Source organism: Gymnoscopelus braueri (assembly GCF_963280865.1).
Source record: "Gymnoscopelus braueri genome assembly, chromosome: 1".
Taxonomy (NCBI): domain Eukaryota; kingdom Metazoa; phylum Chordata; class Actinopteri; order Myctophiformes; family Myctophidae; genus Gymnoscopelus; species Gymnoscopelus braueri.
The window spans coordinates 14,981,669-15,004,376 of NC_137603.1; the positions used below are offsets into that span (position 1 = coordinate 14,981,669).

Here is a 22,708-nt window from a genome sequence, read left to right on the forward strand (position 1 = left end):
CATCCTCAAGTCCTCTGTTCCTGTGTCCGGCGACGTGAGTCTTCTCTGCTGTCCAGTGATGCTGGGGTGCGCATGGGGTGCACACACCACTGCACATTAGTGTAAGTCCACGCCGCCAAGTTTGGCTGCTGCCCCATTCCTGCTCCAGCTGTGTGTGCCTCTGCGGTCGGCCGTTCGTCTGTTTGTGATGTCGATGCCAGTGCCCTCGGGTGTGATGGCTCACAGGAATCCCCTGTGCCCGCGCCAGTGTTGACGGTGGGCTAATGCTGGGTGGGCCGCCTTGAGTGCTGGGACTATGTCCCTCATGTGACTGTAGTGTGTGCCTAGTGTGTCCTGCCCCTCCCTTTCCTACTCCATGTTCCCTTGTTGTCACCCTCCCTTCTTCCCTCAACCTATTGCCTTGATTCCTCAGGGGGACTCACTACCAGCTGTGCCTTGCTACTTTAAAGACTGCCAGTGTTCATCATGTTGTTGGTTCATTGTCTCCTCTATAATGAATGAATTCTGAACTGCTGGCACACAATAACCTACCTGGCCTGGCGGAGACCTGTGCTCCGAGGAGCACTTTTTCTAGTTGTCTTTTGTTGCCTGTCATGTTTGCTGTTTATTTCTGTTAGAGTGATGTTTAGTGTGCATTTACTGCATTCTATGTGTGCTTGTTTCGTGAAAATGGTTAAAAAAAAAAATTGTAATAAGGATTAGTCAGGGCAAGATTCAACGAGGTCAGGAAAATGACAAATATCAGATCTACACAGTGCGTCGACTCGTGAGCTTGAGCAAAGTCTAAAACGTTTTTACATTTTCTTTACGTTACTGGTTATTTTGCATTGCCTATTTTTTTTTATTCTAGTTTTAGTCATTTTGTTTTAGTTAACTATTATAACCTTGGTTCAGGGTAGCAGCAGTACAAGAAGTTCCAATTTACATAACAAAACTGAACATGGAACAGTGGCATAAGTAATGGCACCAATAGAATCTAACCGGTCAATAAAGGCGTTTTATATTTACAATAAGAAGAGTGCCTTGGACCTTTGTTCTTGCTTAGCAGAAGTATCAAAATGCCTTCTCTTTTTAACCTGTAGGGGGATCAAGAATGCAGGTCTGCAGCTGAAGAAAGTAATGAAGCTGATCACATTCAGCATTTCACATTTGGACAGGAATGTGTAGAGAAAAAATAAAATTGGAATCTTGAACACCCTACTTTTCTGTTTGCAGTAATTTCTGGCCTCTTCATAAGTGAGTCTCTGCACCAGAGGCTCAAAGTAATAGCAACCATCATCAAATTCCACCCAAGTGGAGGGACACGCCACCTCAGAGGTGACAAACGCTTTACTCCCTGCAAGGCAAACAGAAGGAAAAGATTAGTTACCTCCCATGATGACGTCATACTGTAATGTTTAAAAACACTGCATTGAAAACTAGTTTTCACATTTAATTATAGTAATACTGACTTGGTGGGGGTACATGACACAGGCCTGGCAGTGGGGTATCACAATCAGCTCTTCGCCAGCCCCCACTCACATCCATGTAAACACACTCATCTGTCACAAAGTCCTCGTCATCTGCCGCGTCCCAGTGCGTATACACAGTGCTGCTGCTATCTGACCATTGGTAGTTAATGCCCTCCTGTAAGGAAATGACACAACAGATCTCTCAGAGAGGCACTCCACACTTCAGGTGGCACTGGGTTAGTGACACTGTTGAAAGAATACATGATGGTCATGGTTATCTCGATGGACTGGTCACTACGACGGCAGTGCCTGTCACTTAATACATGCACAGGGGCAGACCGGAAACAGGGGTTTGGCTAAACGAGAACAAGTCAAGCTGGAGGGTGAGAAAGCAAAATGAACGCAATAGAGATCGAAAGACAGAGAGAGGGAACGAGGGACAGATGCATGTAGAGAATCGATTCCCTCACTTCTTTTGTTCATTTGACTCTCGTTCTATGGGAGCTCAGGGATACCCAAAATCTTAAGGTTCCTCTGGCTGCCTGCTGGGAAAGCATATGCTAGTGGACAGCATACTTCCACATTATGTAGGCTGAGAGCCAGGAGAAAAGCCCTGGGGAACTTTGAAGCAACTGTCACAGTTCATGGAAGTCAATCCCACTAGTAAACTAGCTGGGAAGAATATATTCAAAGGACATTCCTGACATTTTTGTAGGTATTTATTTACTGAGATACAATGCAGACCTTTGTTTTGTACTATGTGTTTTCATTGATTGACATACCTAGTATGGAATTTTGTTCTTATTAACTACAAAATACTTTTTGAGTGTGTACATTTCTTTAAAACCCCCAAATAGTCTTTTGATGAAGAAAATAAGATGACATGTGACACAACAGAGTGACTTCATAGAATGAAACCTGTGTGACAGTGGAAGTTGCAATGTGGGGGTGGGGGATTAAGGAACCCAAATGACATGCATACATAATACATGCACTGGCTGGGCAATCCATACCTCACTAATCAGTGTCAAACATAAATTAATGCAGACATAAAACACACACACACACACACACACACACACACACACACACACACACACACACACACACACACACACACACACACACACACACACACACACACACACACACACACACACACACACACACACACACACACACACACACACACACACACACACACACACACACACACCTCTAATTCCAAGGTCACCTCGCAGACACAATACACACAATGCAGAGCTACACAGTTACAGTACATATCGTGCGATGGGATACATACGTCTTGACTATACAGTCCAATCCAGTGGGGGACTGCCAGTCTATTGACAAGGACAGTAAGGAAGGCCTGGTGGTAAGGGTCTGTAATGCTCACTAGGTCAGAATCATTCTCTAGGCACACATGCAGCGCCTCGTACCAGCTCATGTTGCCTGGCACAACCTTATAGCTGCGGTTCTTATACTCAATATTGTCAGGGAGAGGGTGGTGATAGGAGTGGGTGGGGGGTTTAGATGGGTCTGAGATAGAGAGAGAAACAAAACAGAAAAGAAGAAGGGAGGGATATAAGAAAAGGAGAGAAAGAGAGGTATGGTCAGAATGATTGTTCAAGGACATTTATTTAAAAGAAAGAAGAAAAAAAGAGCAGCAGCTGTCTTCTTCGGAGGCACAGCATGACACTTGTTGTTAACCAATGAGGATACTTCACACACAACTAGTCTATGTCCATTAGTCTATCGGACGGCTACTATGATGAGAGAGATACGCATGCCTATTAACACATTGGGTGCCAGAGGTTTATTAAAATATTATACTTTGAGTGCCAGGACTTTTTAAACATTTTGAACCTTTTTCAAGTAGTCACAAAATATTTTCAGTGATCACCGTCCTCACGGTGATCCCCTCATTACACACATACAGGTCTCGTACAATCGGGGGGAAAAAAATTAAAACATTCGGAAATCCATTCCATAGTTGCAGCCAGTTGAAAATAGTTAAATTAACATTGTAAAAAAAAAAAGTGCACAGGAGCCGAGATACAGGTTTTTGAAGTCATAAGTTAACCAGGAGGTGGATTGGAGTCTAAATCTTGTAGGAGTGATAAGGAAAAAAAAAAAAAAAATTAAAAAAAAAAACCGTATATATACGGTTTTGGCACTCAACGTTAGTATGCGCAAAACCGTATATATACGGTTTTGGCACCCAATGTGTTAAGACTCTCTTACAAACAACAGCATTTTAATTTTCAACTGACAGAAAGACAGAATTACACATCAATTTTCGCTAGCAAAAAGGGTTAGGGTAATTTGTGTCGAATGATACTTGTCAAAGAGTATTGTGGCGAGGTATACATTAGCCATCAGTATCATGAATAAAAGCACATTTATTTAAACACTCAGAATTTCACTTAATTATAACAATAATCATTATGAATCCCAGAGAGAATTAATTCCATTTGAAGAAAATTTTAAAAAGAACAAGAGAGGCCTAGAGTCGACCGTTTAATGACAGTCAACGGGAAGACAGACCAACAAGAAAAACAGACAGCAGGCCAATGAGCACATCGTCACATGGCGACCGAGAAAGAGGCGATGACAGAGCAATAACACAATGAAAAGAAAGAGACAGAGCGGCGGAGAGTAATCTTACCCTGGGGTTTCTGACACACAAAGCCATACCCACTCTCTGAACACTTCTCATCGTACCACTTCCCTGTCAGGTGGAAGTTGTGGTTGTTGGACAAAACAGTACAAAGAGGATCATCACTAGCCAGCGGTCCGTGGAGCCAGTCGTCATCCTGTCCGTTCATAAACACACGTCATGCACACACACACGCAAATTACATTTATTTTCGAGTCCACAATAAAGTTGATCATGGTGATGATGATACTGAAAAACGGACAATTTTGGAACACATCTACATGAGTTAGGTTGACAAAAGAGCTTACAGTGAGAGAGCTCTTAGGCTCTATGGGGGACCAGTTGGTGTAGCTGACTGGCTTCCCATTGGCCCATTTCATGGTGTCCTCATCCCGCAGACCAATCCACACGCCCACAGAGCTTCCCTGAAGCAGCATGGTGACAAAAGCTGGAGAAAGTATGGCATGATAATTACAGCTAAACACTTACTGCTTTTGATACGTCAAATGAAAACATAGCCCATTTACACAGTAAAATCCTCAGTGCTAATTTATCTATTTGTAACTTTTGCTTTGGGTTAATTTGTGTACACCCTCATGGTCCTATATTACACCCCACAGAAAATGGTGCAACACGCAGCTAAACCCCCACGTTTAGGTCTTAAAATGAGGTGTGGTCAGTCAAATTGTTGGCACATTGCTACCTAGAGGGAGTGAGAAAAGTCAGAAAGCAAATGTGCTTTAGATGAGCTCTGAACTTGGTCCCCCAGCACAGCGTTTCCCAACTATTTAAAGAGCACATTAGATGGGTTCTCAATGCGCGCACACTAGAGATGCGCGGATCGCGGTTTTAGCCGCGGTTGCCGCAGTTAACCGCAGTTAACCGCAGTTTGGGTGGATTCGGGTCAATCAAATATAATTATTAATTAATATCGGATAAACCGCGGGTGAAATATTGCGGTAAATAAATTAATGACATCTAATATACCTATCCATAAAATAGCTAAACCTCTGCGTGCTTGTGTCTGTGTGAGTGTGTAGAGCAGCCTCTGTGCGATGCGATCACAAAATGCATTGATTTAGCCTATGGAATGTCGGTGCGTCTTTTTTTTTTTAAACCGGTGCTGCGCTCTGCTGTGAAAAATTCACACCAACTTTTAAATCATGGGTTAATGATATTATGCATCACTTGACTTTGGAGAAAATTCATTATTTTGCCAAAAATATATAGTGTAAAAAAAAAGTACACAGGAGCCGAGATTCGTCCTTGGCAGGCTGGGTCATAGCAGAATTTTACGAATTAATTCGTCCATGGCAGTTAATGACTTAATGACCCATAATATTGACCCCAATGTATTTGTTTTTGCGTTATTATTATGTTTTCATTTCATTTAATGATACATATTCCACTGTGTATACTTAACTTCTTTGACTTTGTTTTACATTTTCTTTCAACTTTCATTGTCTTATTTGTTTGTATTGTCTTTTGTCTTTTTTTTTTGTTAATGGTACAACAAGATACCAGGGTTGTGGCTCTTTCGGAGTGTATGTGAATTGGAAAATACCAATAAAGAAACCTTGAACAAAAAAGCAAAAAATCCATCCGAATTCAACACATCACTCACATTCAACAAAATTAATTTCCTCCAGAAAATGTGCTGCAAGACCGATGATTGAATAGTGTCATTACCTTGTTCGAGCTCATCCTCGATGGCCACTAGTGAACCTTGGAAGGAGGAGCAGATGGACTGGGCATCTCTCCATCTCTTCCCCTCCTTAGGACTGTCAGGGAGGTGCAGCATGAGACACTGGACAGTACAAACACACACAATACAATCAGGGCTAAATGAAATATATACTTGTCATGGACATACAGAACATTTGATTTAGCCATGGCCATGTAAACACATTTGTGATTTTAATTCATGGGTAGGGAATGTAGATATACTATAAACAATTAAATAGTGCCTCTGCGTGTGTGTGTGTGTGTGTGTGTGTGTGTGTGTGTGTGTGTGTGTGTGTGTGTGTGTGTGTGTGTGTGTGTGTGTGTGTGTGTGTGTGTACGTTGAGGAATACTCCACAAGTCTGGATTTAATTGACATCTGCCCTGCCTGGATGATTAAACTAGAGGCAAGAACGGCTGAGCTCCACCGAAGCCACCGAGCATTGCATTGCATTGCATTGCGTTGCGTTGCGTCAGGGTCCACAACAACATCAGGTAACGTTTCCTTTCTAATCAATTGCTTTGATTGCATTGCGTTGCATTGTGTTCGATGGCTGTGTTCAACCTACAAAATTCGCCTCCGTTAAATTTGTTGCACTCACCCACTCACATCTAGTGCATTCAAATAATGAGATAAATTGTATTATTGTTGGGCTACAATATTGTCCAATGATTGTTTTTCTAGTGTAGTCCCAAAATTACGAGCAGTTGTCCTTGTCCCAAAAACCCACATTTGGAAATAGTCCTAATAAAGTTTGTAGCCTACAGTGGCCTCCAAATGGAATCAAATGTGCGAATCCATTCCATTCAGACTAGTTAAATTAACACTAGGCTATGGGTCCATTTGGTTCCAATTAAGCTAGTTAAATGAACACCAGGCTGCTATTTTAATGTAGTACATACATGACGACTATAGCACTCGACTTGTGACCGAATTAATTGTAGCAAAGTATGCATAAATCCATGAATATTGCCTCTTCTGATGCTCGCCCTGAATATTCCTTGGGAGCAGGTCCAATGTCAAATTGACGACGTTGATGGCGGTGACGCAACGCCGTGCAATGCTGTGGAGTTTCGGGGTATGACAGGTAGTCCTCCCTAAGGTACAACACCTGTTTGCCAGTGTTCATATTCCACAACACATCAAAACATGGTCAATAAAACAGAGCAGCTGGTGAGAATGTGGTTTGGCCTGAACCCCGTGGGATGTCATTTCCCTGAGTCACAAAGATGGCCGTGAATGGACATTACAGTGCAACAAGGCTATCACATGTGCTGAAAATTCTTCACGACGACAACACGGCCGCGCGAGAGCTGGCCAGAGACTCGCTTCTTTGGACTTGAAACGTGGGCGATGACGATCAGCTCCTGGGATTTCGTAAAAAGCCCAACAGGAAACTCGGCTGGTTTCGGGGCCTGGCCAGATTGAAATTACCTACCACGACGACTTCAATTCCGGTGGGCACGGGGCACTGACAGTGACGCTGTCCTTGGTGCTGGAGCTGTCCATGGTGCTGAAACGGTCAGCGTCACTAAGTAGTAGTAAGTGACAGTAGTCACAGACCTATGAAAAGGCTTCTATTGATGCTGACAGATCACCATGTGTCACGCCCGGAATTTGAACCGGCAGAGGCTCTGAGCCACTCTGCTACGCTCTGCCCCTGATATACCCCCACCGGGAAACCCGATTGTAGGTGTCAGCTACTTATTTTTAGGTTTTCTGTATCCATAACTAATTCATACATACATACAACATCTATTTTGCAATGTTTGTTTTATTATTACATTAACTGACATTGAACAGGTGGAAACCTATAGCCAAACTATCGCAGAATAATTATTTTGTCAGTGATGTCACAGTCATGCAGACGTATTTCAGACTCAACACAGGCTGTGCAGTGGTGTATCACAGACTGTCAGCATGCACTGCTTTGGTTGAATTGACATGATAAAACATTGAGTGGTAGCCACGCCTAAATAATCAAACAAATATCTGTCAAATCGATTGCGCATTCCCCCCCCAAAAGTCGACGATTATTCGAGGCTGGGTTATTTATTTGACAGCCCTAGTGTGCAGTGCACATCCGTGTATGCATTATGTGAACCTTGTGTCCAAAGTACAGCCATCTGTCTGGACATCCTCCAATGTAGTGTGGTTCTCGGGGCGTCTCCACCACAGAGACGGTCCTCCTCTTGCACACATATCCATGAAGTTCACTGCACTCACCCATGGACCACTTCCCTACAACCCACCAGGGACAGGGCACAACATCCATGTAAAATCCTGAGTGTTCATTTCACCACTTTAACCCTATCTACTTTGTGGACTGAAGTCGCCCAGAAATAGCCGATCTTCAAGCTCACAAGGCGTTGCAAATGCAATGCTTTGTGAGCTTGTATATCTGCAATTTTCACAGAATGTTCGCCCCAAGAATAACACTAGGATTCAGATGTGGTTAAGTCTGAGAGTGTACAAATGTAATCAAATAGACCTGTGAGATTCCGCTTGGTTATATTTGTGAACGCTGTTACCACATTGGCTGCTGCTGTTCATTGGGGCGATGCTTCAACATGGCCGCTGTGGTCAGGCGAAAGCCGTGCCTCCTAATGCATGTGTGCCCCATGTATGACTATGGAAGCAGGAGGTCTCCCCACAATTTAAATCATCATAACTCATAATGCATGTGTGCCCCAATGTATGTCTATGGAACACAATTTAAATCATCATAACCCAATCAGTCCCAACTGATATTCAAACAGTTTGGTTTGTTGCCAATGTCAAACATGTAGTTATGTCATGATATGCTATAGAGCACTTGCTAAATTACAATTATGAGTTTCATCCTAAAACACCTTAACATAGATGGCAACAGCAATGGTTATAAAACAGAATTTTGGGGAAATTCAGGCATATTTCTTGCAGTGGAGTTATTGACAAGTTGCCCTGCCCATATGGTGCAGACATTGATGTATGATCCGGTGGCCAATGCGGTGTCTACGCATATTATGCCTAGGTTGGCGCACTTTAATTCATCTATTGTACAAATGAATTAATTAATACTGTTAATTTGACTGTATACAATACAATGTTGATTACGGTATGTGTGTATTTGTGTTTGTATTTACCTGATGCAGAGGACATGGTAACACATAAGTTATGCTTCACAAGGCCACCATAGGCGCTCCCCTCTGCCCAGTTCTGAAAGCCCAGCTCTGTCTTATCGCTCCAGCTGGAAATGACACACACACACACACACACCCACACACACACACACACACACACACACACACACACACACACACACACACACACACACACACACACACACACACACACACACACACACACACACACCCCCACACACACACACCACACACACCACACACACCACACACACACACTTTAATTTAGTGTCTTAATGTACATACCTTACCTCCCTTATTTATATAAGTGATATGGAAACAGGAAACATGATCTAAGACACACGCACCTGACCTCTTCCCTTGGCAGGTCAATGGACAGTCCAATCCACCAGTTTGTTGGGCCCACAGAAAGCTGGAGAGAATAACAGGAGAAACAAAGTAAACTTGCTCACTCTTTTAAAAGGGAAATTACCCCCTTCAAGTGCACTGGGCTGTAAGATGGGCTTTTCAGGGCCTCTCATGCCTGTAGAGGCCATTCAGGTCCACTTGTTGGCCCGTGACTCTCCTCCTTCATGATCTGTTTCATTCTGGCCTAAAAGAGTCCAGAGCTGTTGCCTTCCCTATTCCCTGTATACGGTGTGCACTCCAGTACCAATGTATCTACATATGACTTGTGTTTTAGCTAATGCTTATGCAGTATGTATATCCTGTATGTACTGTACACACACACACACACACACACACACACACACACACACACACACACACACACACACACACACACACACACACACACACACACACACACACACACACACACACACACACACACACACACACACACACACACACACACACACACACACACACACACACACACAGTATATACAGTAGTCAGTATGTGGATAGACAGTCAATGTTTGTCAATAGGGAGGAAAAGTGTAAACCTTCGCCATCTGCTGGTTGCATTAAAAAAAATTGAGTCATTCATTTCAAATCAGTTTCGATCAAGCTTCAACTTCCACGAAAGAGTCCTTTTGCAACAGTTTAAAACACATCATCTTTGAATAAGCTATAAAATAATAATAGCAGCATATTCTGCAGCACCATATGACGGTTTGGATGAAAATTGTATTGAACTACGGCCAGCTCCGTTTTATTGGAACACCACTCAAAGAAGAAAAAGAAGACGAAGAAAAGGATGGTTCAGACCCAAAGTGTTTAACAAGTGAGCTAATAGTGACATCATTTAGACAACACCCTTTGTAGTTTGGAAAAACGCTGTCAATTTATAATTTGAAACACTTAGATATTGTTCAATATGCCTACCATGATATACCATACCAATATACCATGACTTTCCCTCAAGATATCCTAGTCAATAGATCATTTCACACTAACAACAATAACAGGCTTACAAGCCAATATGAACTTCAGTTCTGTTTCCTGGATACCAAATTAGAAAAACTTGTTTCTCTCGAATAATAACTAAACGCACCATGGCACTGTTTGTTGTGTGTAGTCATTCACTTAATACTGGCTATGAGCCTGGAATGGCATATTTCAGGCTATTGAAACTGTTGTTGCAATATTGCAGCCAGTTTCGGGTCATTGCTATTGTTGTTGCAATATCACAGGCAGTTTCAGGTTGTTGTTGCAATCTACTTGATAGATGCTATTTTCAGTTTTTGATCAAAATATATATTTTTAAGAAATGTAATTCATTTTCTAGGAAAAAAAAAGGGGATGTTTACTTGCAGCCCATATACACAAAATGAAAAAATACACATAATATGAGCAGTATGGATATACAGACCCTTCCCATGCGCTCTTTGACAAAATGCAACTCTTCTCTGGAGTGAATAGACAACAGGTGGGCTCCCATCATCTGACAAGCAAGGGAGACAGCGTTCCAGCCAAAGAGCTGCTTGGCTAGCAGGTACTCTGCCCCACGGTAGAACACCCAGGGCTCGCTCTCTGGAGAGGAGCAAAAAAGAGAATGAAATACCACACAACTAATAAAAACAAAACACAAACTGATGAGCAAATCAAAGAACTCTAAATAAATGACATAAAAAAATTATTAAGGTTTCTCTTTGTTTGTTTGTGGAAAGCAATGCAATGTCAATTGAACAGAAAAACATGGAAATGTAACTTACGCTCTGTGTACCAATATGGCTTTATCAGTTCATCACCTAAAAGATAAAGACAAAAGGCAAAATGAGTTTGTTATCTTTTCAGGAAAAAGGTGGGGATGGTGCTGGTTTGGGTGGATGGATGGTCACATAGTCTCTTGAGACAGAAATGTTGGCTCCCACAATTTAGTCGTTATGCCAATTAATTCATCCCGACACACATTGCAGTGTGCTGTCGCTGCTGTTGTATCCTACTGGCTCACCTGCCAGTAAGGAGCCCGCACCGGGAGGGAGGACGTAGAGCCTTCGTCGTCCTACTCCTCCTGCCCAACACTCCCCACTGATAGGTGCCGCCCCAGACCATAGGACTACAGTATGTGCAGTGACAAATATCAACCTCCTCGCCCGGTTTCCCTCCCCCGAACTGTACACAGGCCAATTATGTTCGTAAAGACGCTCGACAAAGCCGGTTGCACCGATGTGGATTTGAACCCCCAGACTCTGCGGTAGCGGGCAGCTAATTTACCACTGCGCCACCCGAGCGCCATAAACATATTTTATAATGTAACACTGCGTCATTATTCCCCTCTTCAGACCGGGAAGGGTATTTGACCAATCACAACGCAGTGTTCACGAAAATATTTAAAATATCTTCCGAAATATATTTTTCAATATAATTCATGAACACTGCGTCGTGATTGGTCAAATACCCTTCCCGGTCTGAAGAGCAGATGCTGTTCTCAACTTTTACAAGGAATTACAGACTCTCTGTAGAATTCAAAGATAGTGGAAGAGTTGTCTAGTGTGAGAGACCAGTGGCCACAGTACCTTTGGAAATGATGCAGATCCACTCATGCTTGCTATCACAGGGCTGAGGCAGAAGGGCATTCGCCAGGTCACTGTACACTGCACAATTGCGCCTTTCATCCTCATCATTCTTATCCTCTATGAAGGTCGACACTACCTGCACACACATGCACGCACACGCGCACAAACACACACACACACACAAGGAAACAAAGTTGCATTAATGGGTTTGCATTAACGGGCAGATCTGGATCGATGTTGTCATTAAGTGTTCAAATTAAGCCCTGTGGCTCTGTCTTTGAGTGTGTGAGCAGAATACTTACAGGCGTGCCATCGGACCATTCCCAAGCCCCAGCCTGCTCGGGGGCTCTCTTATTAAATCCCATCCAGAACCAGCGGCCCTCTGTTCTACAGAGGAAATAAGTAGATGGATCACAAGACAATCCTAGAGCACAACTTATGTTGGAAGCAAATTACAACAACTTGTACCTGAAGGTACTGACAACAAAAACTGATATTGACACATAAAAAACCCACAGCTGATCTACTACAGTTCAGTGGTTCTCAAAGTGGAGTCAGGGGACCCCCAGGAATCATTGAGGGGGTTCCAGGGGGTCCCCAGCTAAATTAGTTAAATCTAGCATCAAAATCATTTAACCACTTTAACCCTATTTTATTCTTAGGCTATTCGAAAATAGACGATCTACAAGGTCAACTAAGTTGACCTTGTAGTAAATGTTACTAAGTACTAAGTAACTAAGTACTTAAGTAAATGTAACTAAGTACATGTACTTAAGTACTGTACTTAAAGGAGCACTTCACCCCTGGAAGAAGTTCCAGGGGTGACCACAGGGGGGACCACAGGGGGACCACAGCGTATCACTGCCTATAACTTCAACTCCCAGAATGCTTTGGTGCCTTGTGGCAGGGGAGGTTCCATGTGGGTGTGATCTCCAACAATAACATACAAACAGCATGCCAGTGTCGCCATGTCTGCTTATTATAAGCGGCTTCTTTCTAAAATGTAGTTGATATTTGGGCTTGTTTCCAAATGTTTTGATTGCTGTTTAAACCAGTGGTTCTCAAACATGTTCATGTATTTTTCCACAGACCCCCATCTGAAATTATAATTTGTGTCAGGGAGCCCCTAACAAATATGTGTCAAAAATATTCCACATTTTGAAAAGCAAATAAAAATATTTTGCAAAAAAAAAAAAAAAATCCACATTTTGGACTTTTTCCCCCTCAAGATTTTTTTGTAAATAGCAGATCTACAAGCTCACAATGGGTTGCGAAGCGTTGTGAGCTTGTAGATCAGCAATTTTCAAATATATAATATCCCATGTCTAGGTAAAGTGCTCTTGGCATAGTTATTTTTCTTTTGGGCTTGTTTTCATAGACCTGGCTGCTTATTTCTCTCACAATATCTGGCAACACTGGCTGTCCTCGCAAACGTTCAGCTAGTTACATATATGTCCAAGGATTCGTTAGTGATGTCATATCACTGGGACATCCTCAGTATCTTCATGCAGTTTCACTTCCGTGTCGCATAGTATTGACATCACTGTCACATCCTTGGTATTATGATCCTAGCCTTTCGTGACGGTGTTTGTTTACCAGCGCTGCTACTCCACGCTGTATTTTTTTTTTCAAGCTTGCGCTTATGAAACACTACACAGGATTATTATTTCATGTCAACATTCAAGTACAACTATCAGAAGATAACTCAGGTAAAGTAATGCCTCACTCTGCAAGGGCCGCTGGCCGCAGCTAATGGGAGTGGCCGAGTGGCGAAAGAAGGTTGAACAAAGTGTTACGGACACCCCATTGGGGCTGTCTTTTGAGATGGTCTGACTGAGACACGCCGAGACATGTAGTGCGGAAAGGAATGAGACCAATCTCTCATGATGCAAATAACGTCACGAATATTGCGAACATTACTAGATATCTAAAAACACAGATTATTAAAAAAAAAAACCCAGGATCTTGTTTCTTCACTCCTAAACTTCATTAAAAGACCGAAAACTTCTTCCAGGGGTGAAGTGCTCCTTTAAGTAAAATGTGGACATATTTGTACTTTACTTGAGTATTTCCAATTTCCAATACTTTTACTTCTACTCCACTACATCTCAGAGGCACATATTGTACTTTTACTCCACTACAATTATTTGAAAACTTTAGTTACTAGTTACTTTGAAGATATAAATTATTATATTATAGTAACATATATTAACCCCTTTAGCCCTATTTTATACATAGGCTATTTGAAAAAAGCCGATCTACAAGCTCACAACGCGTTGCGATGTGACGCGTTGTGAGCTTGTAGATCTGCTATTTTCAAACATTACTTTTGGTACTTTAAGTACAATTTGATACCAATACTTTTGTACTTTTACTTAAGTAAATGTTTCATTCCGGACTTCAACTTGTGACAGAGTACTTCTAAATTGCAGTATTGATACTTTTACACAAGTAAAACATTTGAGTACTTTTTCCACCACTGGTCATACAATACAGTGTTTGCTGACAAGGCTCAATTAGCAGTACCAACCCTTCGAACATGGTGCCGAGGAGCCCCTTAACAAAGCCCTGCTCCTTGTAGTTGCGGAAACTGGCCAACTGGGCTCCCAGTGCCTGGCAGAAGAAGTCAGCCTCCGCCCAGGAGCGCTTCATCAGAACCTTTTCATCATGGAACACCTACAAGAGTGTCAATGCATACAGTCAACTTTACGTCAGTATATACGGCCTATATCAGACAGGAGAAACCACAGACACTCTGTCTAGGAGCCCCCCTCAGACTGTCATTTACCATGTTCTGTCTGGTAGGGCTGCGTGATTATGGCTACAATTGTCATACTGATTATTTGACTTAAAGGAGGAGTTCACCCAAAAAATGATTTATTTTCTATCAATTGCACACCCTATGAAGCCTTGAATCCATGGATTCATTTTAGTTTTTGTCGCATTCCTAAGCTAATAATTTGATTCCCGTCTCCTACCGGCTAATGTATCCGGTAGGAGACACAAAGTAGATTATTTGTGTCTCCTACCGGAAATACACACGGTCATCAAATTATAGTCTTAGGAATGCCACAAAAACAAAAATAAATCCATGAAATCAAGGCTTCAAGGGGTGTGTAATTGATAGAAAATAAGTAATTTTTTGGGTGAACTCCTCCTTTAATATTGCGATCACGATTAATAATCACAATTATCTATAAAGATAATGTTTGGTGGCATAATTTTCTGAACCCTTAAACCCTATATACCCCCTTTTTCCCTCAACACCAAATATCGAAAATAGCCGAATGTGTGCCTCTTCGACATGAGGGCAAGAAGGTGCAACAGCTGACAAAATACAGTAATATGTTCCATTTAAGTTTCATGATTACATAATTATGCTACACGGAATTACAAATTTAAATTATTTTCATTTAACTGTGCAGCCATCCTAATATACAATAGAGAGTCGCGTGCATGCGTGGCTGTCTGTCTGCCTCGCCAGCCTGTTTGTGTGTCTGCCTCTCCAAGCTGTTGGTGTCTGGATCTCACCAAGTTAGGTTTCGCGGTGTGGAGCTACAGTACCAGGGGAAGCTTTCACTTTCGGTTTGCCTGTCGAAACAAACACCGCTGTGGCAATGAACGTCTCGGTTTGCGTGTCGAAACAAACACCGCTGCTGCAATGAACGTCTACAATGTCTCTGTCTCCGATGTGCGGCCCAGGCTAATAGGGCCCCATGCAGCGGCGAGACGGGAGGGCTGCGCAGCGGCCCGAACCTCTAGTAGTATCCATTTAATGTGCCAGTTACCGGCTTTTAACACATTGAATGCCAATCGGGTAGATCTACGCGAACCTATTTAAAGCCGCAGCGTGCCAATCGCGTAGATCTACGCGAACCGCCGGTTCGCGTAGATGCAGGTGCACTTTCGGAATATTTTGATCCATTTCCGGTTCCGGAAACAGAATTATTTGGGATCCGGTTTTGCCGATCACGTCGGCCCTCGTTCTAATGACGAAACTGAAACTCAACTGAAACTCTTCCTGTAGTTTTTTCTCCTCGCATATCACTGTTTAACGTGAACCGCTCTAACTACAACCATGGAGCTCCGTTTGACATGTGGTTTTCACTGGTAGATTCAGTGAGAAGTCGCCTATGTATACAGACAGTGCACAGATCAATCTTATGGATTTTAACAAGGTCTATGGCGACGTGAAAAAAACAAAAAAACAACAATAACACGTTGGCACTGGTGAGTACATTATGAGATTAACGTCTGGCATGGAATGTGTTAATGATCACAATATTCTGTAAACACTTTGAAAATAACCGATCTACAAGCAGCACGTCGCATCGCAAAAAACAATTACATGCCCAAAAAAGCATACTGCATTCCGATGTCATCAAAAAAGTCAAATAATGGCAGATATATCGGCCAAACTGAAATATCAGTCTGGCTCTAATGTCAGAGACAATCAGACTTGACCTTGTAACAGTGGATCAGTCCCGATGCAGACTCCCAGCCAGGAGGACAGGGGACATCAAAGTGACGTTCTGGCCGCTGGACATCCTGGTAGCTGCTGACGCTCTGCTTACAAACTGATAAGGCCTTGTGGGTTTGGCAGTCTTTCACCTCCCAGTGGCCCAGTGCCAGGCCACCAGTCATAGCAACGCATCCACCAGCACTGACTGGGTGATGAAGAGTGGAGAGATGGGTAATAAAAATGCAAAGCCCAGGGACGCAGAGAGCAAGAGGAACAACGGTTAAAGATGACGTGACAGGACAGAATAGAGGAAGAGGTGCAGTTATTATATAACACAACTACAATGCACACAGCAACAGGTAAATCTCCACCTCCAACCTCCCCCTCCTTTGGGCCAGTGGTTCCCAAACATTTTCATGTCAAGATGGCTATTAGGCCACACCACAGTGGACCACCATTTCGAAAAGATTTTATGCTAGGGACCCTAGGAGAGGATTTTTGCTGCTACATTAGATTTAGCACATAATTCTACAACTGTCTATACCGTGGGTCGGGAGATAACAGTGGAGAGAGTGAAACCTATGATCTAAATAATGATTCTTATACATTCTCTCACTGGGCTAACCTAATCTAGCCCATGAAATAATTGTGAAATTAAACTGTTCCCCAGTTTGCTGCGGACCCCCTTGAACGTCCTCAAGGACCCCGGGTGGTCTTTGACAACCACTGTTTTAGGCTACCTGGCTGGTGCTTGTTCCAGTTGGTGTAGGTGACAGGCGGAGATGAGCCATTGGACGCTCGCCAGCTGTATTCCCCCGCCCTGTCCTGGTCCTGGAAGGCAATCCAGTAATACAGACTATTGTTGGCCCCACGCTCATTCAACAGACTGTTAACAAATGCCTGCTCAAACCTGCCAGCGAGAGGAGAGGAGATGAGACGGGTTGGATTGAGCCGAACAGGAATCGATATAAGAGAACAGGTTAACATGTTACCGCTAAAGCCTAACGGCGTCGCGTGCTGAAAATAGCACATCTACAAGCTCACAACGCGTCGCGTTGTGAGCTTGTAGATGTGATATTTTCAGCACGCGACGCCGCCATATGACCAAGTATGAAACTAAGAATCAGGCTTAACTCCACTGTGTCAATAAGTCAATTATCCAACCTGTTTTCAAGCGTGAGGAGAGGAGCCATGCAGTAATAACCCTCCACGGCGTCACTGAAGCTCTGCTCGTGACTGGTCACCATGTAGCAGGAGAGACCGTGGCGCTTCCAGCCCTGCGACAAATCATAAGAATATGTGTTTGTGTGCAACAAAGATAAACGCTACACAGTCAGATCCTCAGTGGTAATTTAACTCAAGAGAGCTTACAATAGTTCCATTTGTACACACTCTCTGTGTTCTGTCTCCCTGATGTGTTTTCATGTGTTCCTTGTTTCCTAGTTATAGTTAGTGTTTTACTTTGCAGTTGTGTTCCTTTAAATCTGAAGTAATGTTGCATTCCTTGTTTCCTTGTTAAGTGTTGCGTTACACTTGTGTACCTTATTTTGTAGTGATGTCCTAGTGTTTCCCGTATTCATTAGTTATCTGTACCGGTCTTGTCTAACCAGTCCTGTGCTTTGCCTAGTCCCCTAGCCTATCCCGGTGTCGATTGTCATTTGAGTTCACCTACAGTATGTCTAGTTAGTCCTTGTGTATTTTATACCCCCCTGTTCCCAGTGTTTCCTGGCTAGTTCATTGTGAAATGTTACGTGTCTTATGTTTTGACTCCAGTTCCTTGAATATTCCTTGTAGCTTTGTTCTATTGAATGTTTCCTTGTGTTCCTAGTGTGCTTAGTTTGTATTCCTGGTTCCCGTTGTTTGAGTTATTAAACACTTTGAACCGACTGCATTTGGGTCCTACACTCGCTCCTGACTCGAACCGTGACACTCTGTAAAGATTAACACTGTGTGGTGTGTGTGTGTGTGTGTGTGTGTGTGTGTGTGTGTGTGTGTGTGTGTGTGTGTGTGTGTGTGTGTGTGTGTGTGTGTGTGTGTGTGTGTGTGTGTGTGTGTGTGTGCACACATACTAACTCCTTAAAAGAGTTACTAGGACACAAGTAGCTGACGCTGATAGTTCTTTTTTATATTCCATTTCTATTTCATTCAAATCTAGCCAATTCTAACACACAGTCACTCCACACATACGATGTCAGACAACAGGAATTATTGCAGGCCAAACAAAAATACACAAATGAGAGAGTGAAAGAGAGAGAGTGTGAGTGTTGGGGGGGGGGTCTCTAACAAAGCCCATCTGTGGAACATAAACCGTGTGTGTGTGTGTGTGTGTGTGTGTGTGTGTGTGTGTGTGTGTGTGTGTGTGTGGGGAGGGTGGAGGGGGGCACTTATTGGTAATGGTATGTTTTCACAAGTGGTGTCCATTTTGTCAATTTTTTACACACCCCCACCCTCTATACAACATACACACACGCACACACACTTGGGGGCCTGAGGCCTACGGCAGTGCTCACATGAAGACGGAATGCTCTCTATTTAACACTGGAAAAGATTTTGTGTGCTGGCTAATCAGTTTGGTCATTTCATTTGTCAATCAAAGATCTTACAACACTGAATAGCCAACCGTACAAAACAGAACAGAACACGTAGGAACTATTATCCAAAGTGTTACACTATTTCTGCTCCTTTCTGACAGTTTCCCAATTGTTTACACAGTTCTTTGCATATTGAACTCATCAATCTCTGCTGTACATATCAAAGACTTTTGAACATTCACAAATCCTCCAACCCCAGGTGGCCATTTTTCATCCTATGCTCCAGAGAATTATCAAGCAGCCCTATGAGTCAAGTGTTCTTGTAAACAGACTCGTGGAGCGACATGAATGCCAGACAATACGTCAGCAGAGCGGTGAATCAGCTCTTTGTGCTTCTGGAGGGATAAGAGCCAAACACGCCCCAGGACTTGAACCCTCGCTGGCACATCCTCCCGTAGTGCATGATGGGACAATGATTTAGACCTATTCTGATCACTCAGGCCAATTCATGCCGGTACTTTTTTGCAATTATAGCAGAACCCCTTATAACAGAATTCACCCAAAATACATAAATACAAAATAAAACAAAAATCTACTTTGGAATACAGTATCTGCCTGTGTTAAAGAATATAAAGATAAGTTCTTATATAAACAGTCTTGAAGACAAGTCTATTAATAATGTACTAAAATGTGCTCAAATGTTTACAGGTGTAAAAGTGGGTGAAATTATTTTCTGTAGCCTAAAAGCTCCCATGAATAGCTGCTATAAAATAGTAATCATAAGAGTAGAGAAACAAAGTAAATAAATAGAATAAAAAATAAAGGCAGCTAGTACCTCAAGTGAGTGGTCCTAAGGTCCTAATTATTTAGGAGGAAACTGTCTTTTTGAACGCATACTGTCTTCACCTCATGGTGGGTGGGTGGGTGTGAGTGTGAGAGTGTGTGTGTGTGTGTGTGTGTGTGTGTGTGTGTGTGTGTGTGTGTGTGTGTGTGTGTGTGTGTGTGTGTGTGTGTGTGTGTGTGTGTGTGTGTGTGTGTCAGAGAGAGAGTTGAAGAGGAACAGAGAGTGAGTGTGTATTTATATTCCTACCTCAGGACAACCCTCATCCAATGAGCCAGTGTGAGGAATGGGCATCTGGCTTTCTCTCTTACATACAGCAGGCAGTTTGCCATCACACGATGTTAATAGCCAGTTACCACCCTATGAACAAGCATACATGTTATTTTCAATATATGATGGCACAATATATGGTGTATATATATATACATAGACCATCACATGGTTAATTCCATATTAATCTGTTAAACATATAGTCTTATTGGGCCTCATTCATAAAGCGCTTTTTAAAATGTCTACTATATGTTTTGCTATTTAGTTACCTGCTCCTAAGTAAAGACCAACATGGGATTCACAAAAGCTCCAGTCAAGCCTTGATTTGTATCACAGGTGTATGAGATGATGAATCCCACCTGTTCGTAAATCAAATGCGCGTTCATGGGTGAATCATTTGCATTGTTTCACGCCCCATTTAACACCATAAAAGGCATGCGCCGAAGTGCCATGTGCAACAAGAAGTGGAAATAACTGGCAAGAGATTCCCACACGTGATGGTTTATAAACTGAACGTTGGTGAAAGTGAAAATAAATGATTGCTCTAATTTGTAGCCTAAATGAGAAGAAGATAGTTTTACATTTTTGAAGCAGTGTCACAGAACCAAATAATAAAGCATGGCAGGTTATTATAAAGGCTTATTAATTTTGTTCTACCAAACAATTGCTCACCGTTGCTGAGGTAAAAAAAAAAAAGATTATGTACTGCAGAATAGTGGAACAGCAGTATTCAATATGGGTTATGGATCATAGCTTTATTAATCACTATGGGGATTCTATATACTGTCCTGCATCGGGAATGGACACAGTTGTCTAGGCTCCTTCATCAGATTGTAATACGTAGCTACTGTGATGTTGGAGGTGCGTCTGCGGGCTAGCATTCTAAACACTTCACTAAACTTTAGTAATTTTTTTTCTTTTCGTTGTTTTGGTAAATGTTTGGCACAGAAACATTTTGCTTGAGGTTTGGCATTACTATAATAGATTTTGCATGAAGAAAAAGGCATTCTAAATTTCGAAACGTTTTCTGGGACAAATGTCTCAGAACAGAACAGATGTTAGTTTGCGTGTAAACAACAAATTCAGCTTGGAATAAGAATGATGAATCAGACATGCTCACGGAAACGCTTCAAGACATGGACATTGAGTTCATACCTTGCTTTCTGCTTTGGCACAAAGTGGGATATCCGCGGAGTCGTAAGGAGGGTGGTATTGATGCCACAGTGTGAGAGTAACAGCAGACCCATCAGACCATGCTACAGCGTATCCCTGCTTCCTCAAACCAATCCATACTGCCGGACTCTCACTAGAGACTACAGTGAATGGATAAGTGCATATGCGCGCGCATGTACACGCACACACACACACACACACACACACACACACACACACACACACAAGTCTTTAATATAGCACTTTAAAGACAGTAGAATTTGATGTAGACTATTCAACAATGTGCCTTACAGTTAGCCAGGACACTGAGCAGCAGTTCCACCTCAGACAGTGAGTGGAGGCTGGTCAGATTGGCCCCTTGAGAGCCACACGCTTGGGACGAATCCTCCCAGGACCTCGCTTCTGCCAGCACCTGGTAGCAGAAACCATTATGTGGAAGCCAGCCCTCCGCACACATGGTAGGGTGATATTGCCAGTTGTCTATAAGATGAGAGGAGAGAAGAGAAGAGAAGAGAAGAGAAGAGAAGAGAAGAGAAGAGAAGAGAAGAGAAGAGAAGAGAAGAGAAGAGAAGAGAAGAGAAGAGAAGAGAAGAGAAGAGAAGAGAAGAGAAGAGAAGAGAAGAGAAGAGAAGAGAAGAGAGAAAAGGACAAAACAGGCAATTGTGTCTTATTTGTTTGTATTGTCCTTTCTGTTAATGGTACAATAAGATACCAGGGTTGTGGCTCTTTCGGAGCAGGAACTTTGGGGGGGTAAGAGGGGTAACATACACTGTTTTTGTATGCCTTTTGTTATTGACCTGTATGTGAAAATATTAAATAAAAAAACCTTGAAAAAAAGAAAAAAGAAAAAGGACAAAACAAGACAGAGCAAAGCATATATAACAGATATGTATATAACAGACATACTTTCCCATCATGCTTCCATGCAGGAAACAGTGTTATCCGTGTTGGAGTCAAGAGTCCTGCCCTGTGTCGGCAAAGGCCAGAAGTTCACCCACCAGGTGCAGCACAGCTGTTGAGGTCTAGATCTACAGTGGCTAAAAAGGTTTTCCCTCACACTCTGCACTCTACATGCAGATTCACACTTCCAAATAAAAAAAGCTTTACTTGGTTCAAGTGTTCATACTTTGTTTCTTTGTGGGGCACATTTCCGAGCAGTCTACAGGAATGTGCATACCAAACTAACCACTCCTCTTTGTATGGATGTATGGATTTCCCTCAGCTAAATCACGTAAACCAAAGTCAGAGACTGCAATGTGTGTATGCATGTGCTGTGTTTGCATATCCATGCTGTGTGCTGTGCATATATGTGTGTGCATGTTCTCACCCAGTGGCTCAGATCTCCTGGTGTCATTGGGTGTCTTCTTGCAGATGTAAGGCAGAGCAGACTCACAGGAGAGGCTCTGCCAGTGGCCTTCAGAGGCAGAGTTGTACACTCCACACTGTCTGTTGTCCTGCAGAGGGCTAGGAGAGAGCCCTAAAAAGGGGACAA

The 22,708-nt window shown here is 42.7% G+C and overlaps 1 protein-coding gene across 1 annotated transcript in view; it reads right to left on the minus strand.

Moving 5' to 3' along the window:
* Positions 1 to 22,708, minus strand: part of pla2r1 (phospholipase A2 receptor 1) — a 29,903-nt gene that overhangs the window by 2,788 nt on the left and 4,407 nt on the right. Inside the window, exons 6-26 of the mRNA XM_080427054.1 lie at positions 22,544 to 22,693; positions 21,508 to 21,696; positions 21,199 to 21,356; positions 20,023 to 20,133; positions 17,566 to 17,678; positions 17,142 to 17,311; positions 16,404 to 16,606; positions 14,470 to 14,615; positions 12,242 to 12,326; positions 11,940 to 12,075; positions 11,136 to 11,171; positions 10,793 to 10,953; positions 9,324 to 9,388; positions 8,959 to 9,062; positions 7,938 to 8,074; positions 5,800 to 5,917; positions 4,419 to 4,558; positions 4,120 to 4,267; positions 2,755 to 2,990; positions 1,452 to 1,626; positions 1,202 to 1,336 (exon numbers count right to left, since the gene is read on the minus strand). Of these exons, the coding sequence (XP_080283180.1) occupies positions 1,202 to 1,336; positions 1,452 to 1,626; positions 2,755 to 2,990; positions 4,120 to 4,267; positions 4,419 to 4,558; positions 5,800 to 5,917; positions 7,938 to 8,074; positions 8,959 to 9,062; positions 9,324 to 9,388; positions 10,793 to 10,953; positions 11,136 to 11,171; positions 11,940 to 12,075; positions 12,242 to 12,326; positions 14,470 to 14,615; positions 16,404 to 16,606; positions 17,142 to 17,311; positions 17,566 to 17,678; positions 20,023 to 20,133; positions 21,199 to 21,356; positions 21,508 to 21,696; positions 22,544 to 22,693 (2,916 nt within the window). The remainder of the gene's footprint in view (positions 1 to 1,201; positions 1,337 to 1,451; positions 1,627 to 2,754; positions 2,991 to 4,119; positions 4,268 to 4,418; positions 4,559 to 5,799; positions 5,918 to 7,937; positions 8,075 to 8,958; positions 9,063 to 9,323; positions 9,389 to 10,792; positions 10,954 to 11,135; positions 11,172 to 11,939; positions 12,076 to 12,241; positions 12,327 to 14,469; positions 14,616 to 16,403; positions 16,607 to 17,141; positions 17,312 to 17,565; positions 17,679 to 20,022; positions 20,134 to 21,198; positions 21,357 to 21,507; positions 21,697 to 22,543; positions 22,694 to 22,708) is intronic.